Source organism: Danio aesculapii, chromosome 4, assembly GCF_903798145.1.
Source record: "Danio aesculapii chromosome 4, fDanAes4.1, whole genome shotgun sequence".
Classification (NCBI taxonomy): Eukaryota; Metazoa; Chordata; class Actinopteri; order Cypriniformes; family Danionidae; genus Danio; species Danio aesculapii.
In genome coordinates, this window is record NC_079438.1 from 54,108,648 (window position 1) to 54,122,276 (window position 13,629).

At 36.2% G+C, this 13,629-nt stretch overlaps 1 protein-coding gene and 1 long non-coding RNA gene across 4 annotated transcripts in view; both read right to left on the minus strand.

Moving 5' to 3' along the window:
• Positions 1-769, minus strand: part of LOC130223335 (uncharacterized) — a 48,350-nt gene extending 47,581 nt beyond the window's left edge. Inside the window, exons 1-2 of the long non-coding RNA XR_008836655.1 lie at positions 580-769; positions 166-212 (exon numbers count right to left, since the gene is read on the minus strand). This is a non-coding gene — a long non-coding RNA (uncharacterized LOC130223335). The remainder of the gene's footprint in view (positions 1-165; positions 213-579) is intronic.
• A 4,603-nt stretch (positions 770-5,372) lies between these two features.
• Positions 5,373-13,629, minus strand: part of strip2 (striatin interacting protein 2) — a 43,919-nt gene continuing 35,662 nt past the window's right edge. For all 3 annotated transcript variants that reach the window (XM_056456090.1, XM_056456091.1, XM_056456092.1), the window contains exons 18-22: positions 10,849-10,949; positions 10,691-10,757; positions 10,428-10,532; positions 7,213-7,417; positions 5,373-6,988 (exon numbers count right to left, since the gene is read on the minus strand). In XM_056456090.1, the coding sequence (XP_056312065.1) occupies positions 6,738-6,988; positions 7,213-7,417; positions 10,428-10,532; positions 10,691-10,757; positions 10,849-10,949 (729 nt within the window). In that variant the 3' untranslated portion in view covers positions 5,373-6,737. The remainder of the gene's footprint in view (positions 6,989-7,212; positions 7,418-10,427; positions 10,533-10,690; positions 10,758-10,848; positions 10,950-13,629) is intronic.

A 13,629-nucleotide genomic window follows, 5' to 3' on the forward strand; every position in this document is an offset into this window, starting at 1 on the left:
AGACAGCAAGTGTTGATATTCAGACAGGCCCCATTTTACACGTCACTGTCTTATTGATTATTAATGTCTGCTGATTATTAATGTCTGCTGATTATTAATGTCTGTCATCTAATCTGAGCTTGTTGATTTGGTCAGACAGAGTCAGCTGAAGTAAGATGTTCTTACCGTCTGGTTCTTCTAGACGTCTCTTCTAGCTCAGGCTGAATGTCTGTCTGAAGATAAAGAGAGTCGAGTGTTGATGATTGTTGCCTCAATAATTCAGCTCATTTGTTTTGAAGATCAGCTTAAACTATATTGTAGATTCATCACATCAGCGCCCTCTAGTGGAGAAACACTGACATCTCAGGATTTTGAGCATCTTTCTAAAATCAGGATTGGCCAGATAGATTTGTGCTCTGAACCACTGATTCAAATCAAAGAGTCAAAATAAAGATTCAAATCAAAGAGTCAAAATAAAGATTCAAATCAAAGAGTCAATTTAAAGATTTAAATCAAAGATTCATATTAAGTTAAAGATTCAAAGTTTAATGAATCAGTGATTCAAAAGCAGCATCACTGCATATAAGAGATTTGACTCACTTGTGTTTGAGTCGCGTCTTTTCTTCACACTCCTTTACTTTCCATCTGTGCTGTGAATAAAAACATACAAACATTAAGAAATGTCTCCTTTACTGTGCTGAAAATACAGAAGAAGGTGTGTAACTGTTTAGCTGATTTGTGATCTTCAGTAAAATCTTGTGAACTTAATTATAAACCCTGCAGCACATGTCAGACTCAGTGGCTCAGGTGGTAAAGTATCGCGCTTTAATCATGGAGACTTGAGTTCAAATCCCACTATGGCTGACTTTACAAATCAAAGAGGATTAGGAGTTTCTCCTGAGTGTGAAGAGCACAGTGGTCTGAGTGGATAAACATGCTTGAGGAGGCTAAGAGAGATGTGGGTTAAACTTTAACTAGTTTATTGTCCAATCAAAGCTCAGGTGGAGTCTAACATCAGTTCCAGCAGGTGTTCAGACAGGAGATCTGTGGCTCTGTGGTAAGAGCGCTGCCCCACGGCTTCAGGGGTTGCTGGTTCAATGCCAGCCAGAACTCTGCGATATGTGTGAATGGTGAGTGAGTGTGAGGCGCGCCTGAAGAAGGGGGGATACCAGTACGGTCTCCCCCTGGAGCTTCCGGAGCCGTGTCCAGCAGGGGTTATACTTTACAGCCTGACAAAAAATTTAAAATGAACTGTATAAAAATTCTGGACCTTCGTCCCTTCCCCACCCGTTTCGGTTACCATCATTTGCTTTCTAGAGGAGTGACCCTCCACAAAGAAAATGATGGTAACCGACATGTGGAAGAGCCAAACACACACACAATCACACATGATCTACATCACCTGTGCAGCAGCAGATGATCCTCATCAGTACAGTCAGTGTCTGTCCACACGTCTTACAGTCCACAAGACTGTAGTCAAGACAGAAATACATTAATACACACATATCTGATCTAGAAAGAGACAAATACACACACAATATTGTTGGACATTTTAAAAATAATAGAGTTTAATGAATAGATTATTATTGAATATTAATGTTTCATATTGATATAATACAGCAGACTCTATTATACTTCAGTGATGCTGCATCAATGTTTTACTGTTCACTTTGGTGTTAAATACAGTTTTACAGCCACAAAACAACAACACTGAATAAAAAAGCCTCATTAAAATAATGACAGATCTCTGAACATCATCACTAGTTTACAGAAACACTGAAACGGAATGAACAGCAGTCACTAACATCAGCAAAGTGTCTTTCCATCACATGTGTTTTATATCTGGACGCTTTAAATAATCCTGTCATTTACTCTTACTACAGTATTCAGGACTAGAAGAATTAACAGCAGAAATAAACATCAGAGCTTCACACAACGACTGCAGGATCAACACAGACACACATATTACTCTTAATGATGTGAATATCAGTGGATAAAACATTGACAGATTGTAAATGTCCCGCAACAACCATCAAAACATCTGCTGTATATGAGGAAATCCACTTACTTTCAGCTGAGTCGCGGGACAAGCTCGAGTCCCTCCATTTTAACGGGTTGTGTGTCGGTTTAATTAGCAGATTAGCTGGTAATATTTGTGTTTAAAGTGTAATTATTAATATCTGTCATCTGCAGGATCTGCATGTGTTGTTGTGGTTTGCGTCATCAAGCGTCATCATGTGGTCAATCACTGAAAGGTGTCAGACTGGAGGTGAAACCCGCTCTCGCCGCCTGGTGGAGCGGTGGAAAATTTGCACGTTTGAACGATTTTCATAAAGCCCTCCTGTGGTGATTTCTGTGAATTACACATCTGCAAATCGAGTCCAGTTTTAATGTTTGCGCCCTCCTGTGGTAATTTTTGAGAATTACACATCTGCAAGTTGAGTTTAAATTTAATGTTGCGCCCTCCTGTGGTGATTTGTGCATTACACATCTGCAAATCAAGTTGTTTTAATGTTTGCGCCTTCCTGTGGTGATTTTTGTGAATTACACATCTGCAATTTGAATCCGAATTTAATATTGCGCCCTCCTGTGGTGATTTTTGTGAATTACACTTTTGAAATTCGAGTCTAATTTCAATGTTGCGCCCTCCTATGGTAATTTTTGTGAATTACACCTTTGCAAATTGAGTCCGATTTTAATATTGCGCCCTCCTGTGGTGATTTTTGAGAATTACACCATTTGCATATTAAGCCGATTTTAATATTGCACCCTCCTGTGGTGATTTTTGTGAATAACACATCTGCAATTTGAATCCGAATTTAATATTGCGCCCTCCTGTGGTGATTTTTGTGAATTACACCTTTGCAAATTGAGTCCGATTTTAATGTTGCGCTCTCCTGTGGTGATTTTTGTTAACTACACATCTGCAATTTGAGTCCAAATTTAATGTTGCGCCCTCCTGTGGTGATTTTTGTGAATTACACATCTGCAATTTAAATCCGAATTTACTATTGCGCCCTCCTGTAGTGATTTTTGTGAATTACACATCTGCAATTTGAATCCGAATTTAATATTGCGCCCTCCTGTGGTGATTTTTGTGAATTACACTTTTGCAATTTGAGTCTAATTTCAATGTTGCGCCCTCCTGTGGTGATTTTTGTGAATTACACATCTGCAATTTTTATCCAAATTTAATATTGCGCCCTCTTGTGGTGATTTTAGTGAATTACACATCTGCAATTTGAATCCAAATTTAATATTGCGCCCTCCTGTGGTGATTTTTGTGAATTACACATCTGCAATTTGAGTCTAATTTCAATTTTGCGCCCTCCTGTGGTAATTTTTGTGAATTACACCTTTGCAAATTGAGTCCGATTTTAATGTTGCGCTCTCCTGTGGTGATTTTTGAGAATTACACCATTTGCATATTAAGCCGATTTTAATGTACCCTCCTGTGGTGATTTTTGTTAATTACACATCTGCAATTTAAGTCCAAATTTAATGTTGCGCCCTCCTATGGTGATTTTTGTGAATAACACATCTGCAATTTGAATCCGAATTTAATATTGCGCCCTCCTGTGGTGATTTTTGTGAATAACACATCTGCAATTTGAATCCGAATTTAATATTGCGCCCTCCTGTGGTGATTTTTGTAAACTAAAAAACTGCAAATCCCATCCAATAAATGCAAAAGCTTTTCACTGCTTTTAACAGGCTTTCAAAACAATCTCACACAAAACAGATTTGTCACTCAAGGTTTTGATTATTAACTCTCCTCATAATTTATTAATTTATTAAAGACTCTTACATCAATTTGTCACATTCACATACAATGCAGTTTGTACAAATACAACAAATCAGTGTGTGTATAAAAATGTGGTAGTGCTGCATTTGGCATGGATTATCATAGGTAGTTTCATTTACACAGCACCTTAATTTAGTACAAAACAATGACAATATATAAAAAATAAAAAATGATACCGTGGGCAACCCTGTAAAACAAACATGATGAACAGTGAAGTGCAATTTAAAGTCTATATATATACTGCTATGGAAAAAAATAAGAGACCACTTGAAAATGATCAGTTAGTCTGGATTTACATGCATGCGTTTAGGATGGAAATGTTTTTGTTTGATTCTAGGTGTGATAACACTTCTTTCGAAAATAAAAACCTCAAATGTAATCTAATAATTATATTAGGTATATTAATATAATTAAACTATTATAAACATGTCTGAAAACATCAATTACATATCTGCAAATGGAGTCCGATTTTAATGTTGTGCCCTCCTGTGGTGATTTTTGTGAATTACACTTTTGCAAATAGAGGCCTATTTTAATGTTGCGCCCTCTTGTGGTGATTTTTTTCAATTACACATCTGCAAATTCAGTCTGATTTTAATGTTGCGCCGTCCTGTGGTGATTTTTTTATAAATTACACTTGCAAATTGAGTTCGATTTTTATGTCGCGCCCTCCTGTGGTGATCTTTGAGAATTAAACATCTGCAAATTGAGTCCGATTTTAATATTGCGCCCTCCTGTGGTGATTTTTTTGAATTACACTTTTGCAAATTGAGTCCGATTTTAATATTGCGCCCTCCTGTGGTGATTTTTTTGAATTACACGTTTGCAAATTGAGTCCGATTTTAATATTGCGCCCTACTGTGGTGATTTTTGTGAATTACACTTTTGCAAATTGAGTCCGATTTTAATATTGTGCCCACCTGTGGTGATTTTTGTGAATTACACTTATGCAAATAGAGGCCTATTTTAATGTTGCGCCCTCTTGTGGTGATTTTTGTGAATTACACTTTTGCAAATAGAGGCCTATTTTAATGTTGCGCCCTCATGTGGTGATTTTTTTCAATTACACATCTGCAAATTCAGTCTGAATTTAATGTTGTGCCCTCCTGTGGTGATTTTTGTGAATTACACTTTTGCAAATAGAGGCCTATTTTAATGTTGCGCCCTCATGTGGTGATTTTTTTCAATTACACATCTGCAAATTCAGTCTGATTTTAATGTTGCGCCGTCCTGTGGTGATTTTTTTGAGTTACTTTTGCAAATTGAGTTCGATTTTTACGTTGCGCCCTCCTGTGGTGATTTTTGAGAATTACACATCTGCAAATTAAGTTCGATTTTAGCGTTGCGCCCTCCTGTGGTGATCTTTGAGAATTACACATCTGCAAATTGAGTCCGAATTTAACGTTGCGCCCTCCTGTGGTGATTTTTGAGAACTACACATCTGCAAATTAAGTTCGATTTTACCGTTGCGCCCTTCTGTGGTGATCTTTGAGAATTACACATCTGCAAATTGAGTCCGAATTTAACGTTGCGCCCTCCTGTGGTGATTTTTGAGAATTACACATCTGCAAATTAAGTTCGATTATAGTGTTGCGCCCTCCTGTGGTGATTTTTTTGAGTTACACTTTTGCAAATTGAGTCCGATTTTAACGTTGCGCCCTCCTGTGGTGATTTTTGAGAACTACACATCTGCAAATTAAGTTCGATTTTACCGTTGCGCCCTATTATAAACATGTTTGAAAACATGGCACACCTTTTTGTAAAGTTAGGCAACAAAAAGCATCACAATATGGTTGTTTCAGTAAAATGTAAACTAATAACAATTCTTCTTAATCTAAAATAAAAAAAACTTTTAGTGCTTTTTTGTTTGCATAAAATAATAAAACTCTGCCATTTACAGGCGTTTATGCTCATTTGTAGACAACACTAGTTTTTACTACAGTCAAACGATGGCAAAAAAACATTGTTTAGTGCAATAACACTGATTTTCAATTGCTACAATTGTTATTCTGACCGCCATTTTCTGAACATAAAAAATGCTCCATATAACAATACTTTACTTTGAAAAAGTTCACATTATGAAGAAAAGTTATCAGACCTTGATAGCATAAATCAAATATTTGCTCAAACCCATACCTGATAAACGCAGTAAATCAAGTTTTTCCATAGCTGTATATGACAACGACACTGGTTCACAGCGTCAGCTTCCCAAGACCTTGTCTAATAATCTCAGAACACAATGTGTCTCAATAACAAGAACATCAAATCAAGTGTTAAAAACCAGCACCATTCAGTGAGCGACATGTGTAGTGTGGGTGACGGTAAAGTCACCAAGGACACTTTGAATGTGTGTGTATTGTGCTGCTCTGGGGTGTGTGTGTGTGATGTGCAGAGCTACATGGGGACAAAAAGAGATGACTCACTGTTTTCTCAAGAACACACACACACACACACACACACACACTCCTGCTGCTACAGACTGAAAAAAATGAATAAAAATCCTGTCAAGTTTTAACACGTCAAGGACAGCTTTCTGAAAGAGACCCTGCCTCATAAAGTCTTCATATTTACATAAAGTTTTAACATTTCCACAGTCAGACACGGCGACAGACCATATAAATAAATCTGGAGTATATATGCATTAAAATACTGTATTTGTGCAGTTATTGTACCTAAATTGTGCTTCAGTTATTGAAAAAGATCATATTATCATTCTATCTCTCTCTCATATTATATATATTTGTGTTTGCCCAAAGCACCAGGTGCTCTCTACTCAGAATTACCAAAGGAAGATTACCGTCCCATATTCACACATATAAATCTCTATATACAAGATTTCATTACAGAACTGGAACGCCAGATCCTCATTGCTTTGAGTATTTGTGTGTCGATGGTGAGCCACAGTAATTGGTGTCGGTTAAACAAGAAAGTCTTATAATAATGATCACTGCCATCACTGGGCCTGCAGCAGACCTTCCCACTGAATGGGCTGGGAGAAAACCTCTCTTTCGAGCCACATCTCATAGCTGTAATGGAAGTCTTCTGGCAGGTCCACGCGTTGACCTAAAACACTTTGAAGGCAATTGTCCACCGGTGTAAACTCACTGTTCTGATTCTTATCGTAGCGTCGTGTGTTGAATTTCTCAATGCTCTCTCGTAACGCACACTCCTCCGCCTGGAAGTCCCATGGTCGAGCGTCAATATCTGGTAGGAGAGTATGAGTATAGAAGTGTTTGAAAGAATGTATTGTGTGCAATAATAATCAGAATAACGTTAGTTTAATCAAGGAAACAATTAGAAATGTTCAAATAAGAATACATGGAAATAAAAATTCTGGGCTGAAACAAAAATCGAAAATACAGCAACGTTTGTTTAATACCAACTTAAAGTGTTTTCCTCAACACCCCTGAAAAAACTCAGACTTTTACCATTTCCATATGCCCAGTCGTCATTGAGTCGATGTCTGACTTTCTGGTAGATGGCAGACATGGTTTTCATGTTACTCTTTCTCCACTGTCGTCCCAGATACTTGGTCTGGATCTTGAGGAGTTTGAGGACATAGAGCTGCATCATGGCCTGTTTGACCTTGAGCGCCCTTTTCAGGATAGGAGCAGACTTGAACACCACAAGCATCTGTAAACGAAATAAATCAGTTTGATCCTCATTTATTTGTACAGCACTTTCACAATTGCGGTTTCAAAGACGCTTTTAAAAAAAGGTGTACATTATTATATTAACATCAATCAGAAAACGTTAAAGGGATAATTCACAAAAAAACTGAAAATTCTGTCGTTGTTTACTCATCCTTTCCTTGGTCCAAACCGTTTTAAGGTTTTTTTTAATTTAATATTTTGAAGAAAGCTAGAAAATTGTAACCATTGACTTCTATTGTGTTTTTTTCTACTATGAAAGTCAATAGTTACAGGCAGGGGCGTTGCTAGACATAAAGCTCTACTGGGGCACCGCCAACCCACCAATCAACCCATATATATATATATAAATATAAATACATATATATATAAATACAAACACTATATATTTTTAAATAAATATCTATTATAAATAAAAGTATTCTTGTTATTATTCAATTATTATTCTAAATAATCTTAAATGTAACAGAAAAACAATGTTTAGATACAATTGGAGTGATATGCTGATCATTTAAGAAATCTTTTGCATAAATATTAATTTCATTTAAATGAAAATCTATTGACAATTCAATAAAATACAAAAAATTATGTTTTATAGAATTATCTGTTGTGTTAGACTTGACACATGGCAGAGAACTAGGTTAAGTCTTTACCTCCCTGACTCCTCATCCCTCCTCATCTTCTCATCCCTCCTTTTTGCTTCATACAAAAAATCTAAAAATGTGTAAACTTTAGTTTTGTCGACTAGCTAAACAAAAAAGGCCGTTACGCCGGTTTTACAACGCATGAGCGACGCGTGACAAGCAAGTAGCCTACTTTTTTGGCGCGCATGTTAACTACCGGGACTCGCACCGGCAGAAGAGCAGCGCGTGCGAGAGGTGCGCGGGTTCTCTGCGCACACACGGAAATGCGTCAGTTTGCTTTTTGATTAAACTACATTGCTTTCACCAGCATTGGTTTGGTTCCACTGTTGCACATAGAGAATAACGTCTTTATTTCGGAATTACCACTCTTAATAAATACACTTGCATATGAAGTAAATCATATCTCAATGTATTTACTGGGGCACTGGAGATTTTTACTGGGCCACGTGCCCCAGTAAATTGGGTCTAGCGACACCCCTGGTTACAGGTTTCCAGCTTTCTTGAAAATATCGTTTTTAGTGTTCAACAGCATATAAACCTCAAAAGGTTATGGGAGAACTATACCTTTAAGGTATGAGTAGAGTGGACAGTACAGCTGTAAAGTGTACACATATAATGTCAAATAGATACAAGATAATGTCTATTTTATTCTTTTTACTGAGTCCTTTTAGCCAGTGGTGTAGTCGGGGCTATACGCACGTATACTCAGTATGCTTACGTTTTTCCATGAGTTGTTTGGGTATTACCATGTCTGAGGATCAATAATTGCATATACCCTCGGTATACTCACTTGTTTTTCTGATTAAACTTCCCTAATTTATGTGTATTCAGGTCTCCTTTAACTGTATACAGTATACCAAATGTTTTTTTTAACTCGCATCGTAATTTGTTGCAATTGGTGCATTTTTGTTTAACTTGCGCCATTCCCCGACCCCTGACGACCGAAGCAGCTCTAATAAAATTTCGTGAGTTTTTCGAAGACCACAAGTCAACTGAATGGCGATGTCTCGCTGAAACGCTCAGGTAAATTTAGAAAATAGCATGGGCGTTGCTTTAGCCCTCCAATATTTCTATTCAGCCCCCCAAAAAGTCTTGTGATTTCGCTCATGAACTGTATACTTCTACAAGGTCGCCTTTAATTTTGATATGAACTGATAGCTAACATAGCTAAACATAAATCATTAAATAGGATTAGACTATTAGCATCTCCCTTTAAAATGAACAAATTTGTTTACATCTTTTTAAATGGATAGTTCTCCCAAAAAATGAAAATGTTTCATCATTTACTCAACCTTTACTTGTACCAAACAGGTTTGTCTTTTTTTCTTCTGTTGAACACAAAAGAAGATACTTTGAAGAAAGCTGGAAACCTGTAACCATTGACAACATAGACATAGTATTTGTTTTTCCTTTCGTGGAAGTTAATAGTTCCAGGTAACTGAAGTAAAAAGAAAAAAAAAATCTAATAAAAATAAAAATATAAAATATAAAATAAATAAAGATAGATAGATAGATAGATAGATAGATAGATAGATAGATAGATAGATAGATAGATAGATAGATAGATAGATAGATAGATAGATAGATAGATAGATAGATAGATAGATAGATAGATAGATAGATAGATAGATAGATAGATAGATAGATAACTAATGAATCAAAGAAACATTGACTTTCGTCGTTTCTTTGCCTACTTTCATTTAAAATTTGGGTCGGTTGTAATAGTACACCACCTTTTTTTAGGACTACACCACTGCTTTTAACAGTGTTAAAATGTGTTTATTAAAATACGTAAGGCGCATTTAATCTTATACATGTAATCATTCATACATGAATAGCTCCAAATGAACTTTTTAATTATTGTACGATCAGATTTATGAATATGAATGTATTCTGTCTCTTATACAACAGTATACATCATATGCTGCAATATGTTGGACAGTGTTTACAAGCAATAAAAATGAAAGCAAATTAAAAAAAAACAAAATACATCAACAAATAGAAGTTTAAACAACTATTCATTACTTTTCCTTCAGCTTAGTCTCTGATTTATTAGAGGTCGCCACAGCGGAATGAACCGCTAACTATTCCACCATATGTTTTACACAACGGATGCCCTAGTGCATGTCTTTGGACTGTGGGTAAAAAACCGGAGCACCTGGAGGAAACCCACGCCAACATGGGAAGAACATGCAAACTCCACATAGAAACGACAGCTGGCCCAGCCAGAACTCAAACCAGCGACCTTCTTGTGGTGAGGCGACAGTGCTAACCACTGAGTCACCATGCCGCACTCTATCATTCATATACAGAATATTAAATGTACTCATTTCATTTTCATTCACTCACCATAGTTCTTGAGTGTTTCCACTTGGTGATTTTGTTTAGGATTCTCAGTAAATTGATGCAGGAGAACAGATTACGCCAGCAAAACTGATTACTGTCGCCAGCTTCCTGTTTACACACATAAACACACATTCAGTATCTTAAAAAAGCATTAAAAAATTACATTTCTATCTTTTTACACCTCTTCAGCCTCTCCACACATGAATCAAGGTTTTGAGATTTATTAAAAACATTGAGAAAGTAGAAGTGGTGTATTGTATAGTTACCAGGCTTTCAGCTGTGAGTTCAGGCATTTCATGAACCACACAATGTGGGAAATCAAGTGCACAAATGCTGCCAGCAGAACAGGAAACAAAACAATATATGGTTAAAAGACTTTCTGATGTGTAAGTTGATTTGAAGAAGCATAGATTGAAATGTCTACCTGTTTTTGGCACTGATGTAAGACATGATGTTCTGGTTGAAGAATTTGAGGATGAGAGGGATGCAGTTGGCAAACACCAGATGCTGAGCCACATATTCAAACTGTTCAGATCAGGGGAAAATATATATAAAATCAGTACACCATGTTCATACCAAATATAATGTATTAGGAACAGGGAACACTTAACTTTTTTTGTAAATAGGCTCCTTTTACAACTCCCATAGAGTTAAAAAGTTGAGCCATCTGATATTAGGCATGGATATACATATTGCAATCATGATTTTATGAGTTTTCATGAGTGTTAATTAGTACCATTTGCTGAACAGAGTGACATCAGACTTAATAACTAAATTACACCCCATTGAAAATATAGATCCTAGCTCATTTTACAACTCCCATAGAGTTAAACAGTTGAGTTTTACCATTTTTAAATCCATTCAGCCCATCTCTGAGTTTGGCGGGAGCACTTTTAGCTTAGCTTAGCATAAATCATTGAATCGGATTAGACCATTAGCATCTTGTTAATTCATAATGTGACGTACTGTTTCCGGGTCCAAGCCACTACCCATTTGAGACAATATTCAATATATATGCCCACTTTTTAGTCATATCAAACAATAAAGTGATTTTATTATAAAATCATGGTGTATACCTACATTTTCTTGGCTTGCTGCATCACAGATACCAATGTTTTACACTTTATTAAAAAAAAAAAAGATATGACTTTCTGGCCATTAGGCATGTATAAACATTGCTTGATGTTCTAAGGTATTACAGCAATCTGTGAGTGTTTATTAGGACCATTTGTTGAGTCTCACCATATACAGTAGTCTGATAGAATTATTGGACCCAAAAGCTGTGTCACATTACCTAATAATTGGATTACACCCAAATAAGAATATAGATTCTAGCCATATCGACCTAGAAAATAGCAACCTTTTTATTTGACATCAGTCTTAGTACAAGATGTAACTGCAGAATTAAAGTTTAAATACGATCTTTTTTTTTTTTTTTAATTTTTGAGTGAGATGCTAATGGTCTAATCTGATTCAATGATTTATGCTAAGCTAAGATAAAAGTGCTGCTGGCAGATTTGGAGATTGGCTGCATGGATTAAAGAAAAATAGAAAAATAGGTATGGATATAAATATTGCAATCATAATTTTTTTCACTGCATAGCGTGATATTACACTTAATAATTGAATCACACTCAACTGAAAATATAGATCCTAGCTCATTTTACAACTCCCATAGAGTTAAACAGTTGAGATTTACCATTTTTAAAACTATTCAGCCCATCTCTGAGTTTGGCGGGAGCACTTTTAGCTTAGCTTAGCATAGATCATTGAATCCGATTAGACCATTAGCATCTTGTTAATTCATGGTGTGACAAACTGTTTCCAGGTCCAAGCCACAACTTATTTGAGACAATATTCAATATATATGGCCACTGTTTAGTCATATCAAACAATAAAGTGAATCTGATAGAATTATTGGACCCAAAAGCTGCGTCACATTACCTAATCATTGAATTACACCCAAATAAGAATATAGATCCTAGCCATATCGACCTAGAAAATAGCAACCTTTTTATTTTACATCAGTCTTAGTACAAGGTGTAACTGCAGAATTAAGGTTTAAATACGACCAATTGTTTTTTTTAATTTTTTTGAGTGAGATGCTAATGGTCTAATCTGATTCAATGATTTATGCTAAGCTAAGCTAAAAGTGCTGCTGGCAGATTTGGAGATTGGCTGCATGGATTAAAGAAAAATAGCAAAAATCAATTATTTATTTATAGGGCACTTGTAAAATGAGCCTATTTCAAAAAGTGGAGTGTTCCTTTAAAACCTAACCACAAGAAGGAATGACCCTTTAAATCAACTGCTGTAGATGAAGTCAGTTTTGCCCATAATATCTATAATTAACTGCCAACTTCAGTCTATCTCTGATGAGCAGGAGCTTTCATTAGGCTTTCACTGGTAAGACTTTCATTCCTCTCAGCTGCAAACCCAAGAGTGATTTGTTCCTCCATTTATCACGACTCTACATGTTGATGAGCAAACTCTGTCAAAGATGCACCCAGAATTAACTGTACATCAGCTCAGCGGGAAATGTCAGCAGATCAGCAATGCTGACGTCCGTACTTGTTGTTTAAAGTGAGTGATTGAGTAACTGAAATGGAGATGGAGTGGAAGGAAGGAATACAGGCTTGCTTTTACTGATTATTAGCGCTGTTTGAATTCAGAGTTCTGGAGGATGAGCATGATGAGAAAGGGTGAACAGGCGCGACAAAAATAAATGCTATAATAATCATCACTGCCATTCTCCACCAGTAGAGGACGGCGTTTATAATCTTTCTTCATAATTTGTGACGCTCATCATGCAGGATTAATCTGAGCTGTGCTGACAAGATGAAGCACATCATGCATTGGAACATTTGGTTCTCGGCCTCGGCTAATATTTTTAGATATATGAGGAGAGAAATTCTCAGATTTCTCAGGACCCGAGACAAGACGATGATGAATTGCAAACATTTTAAATATTACAACAATTGGGGATATGTTTTTACATATGCAAATTAGACATTGTTACAGTGCTACTAACTTGGTAACATTTTAGATAAGTTGTTTTGTTTGTTTAATTAGTTTCTAGTTATAATTAAACAGTTTCACTCACCATAAATTGGTAATTATTATATTAAAAAATACTCATTTTTCCAACACTGTAAAAATGCTGGGTTCCACACAATCGATTTGTGTTGGGACAACATGAAGAAAT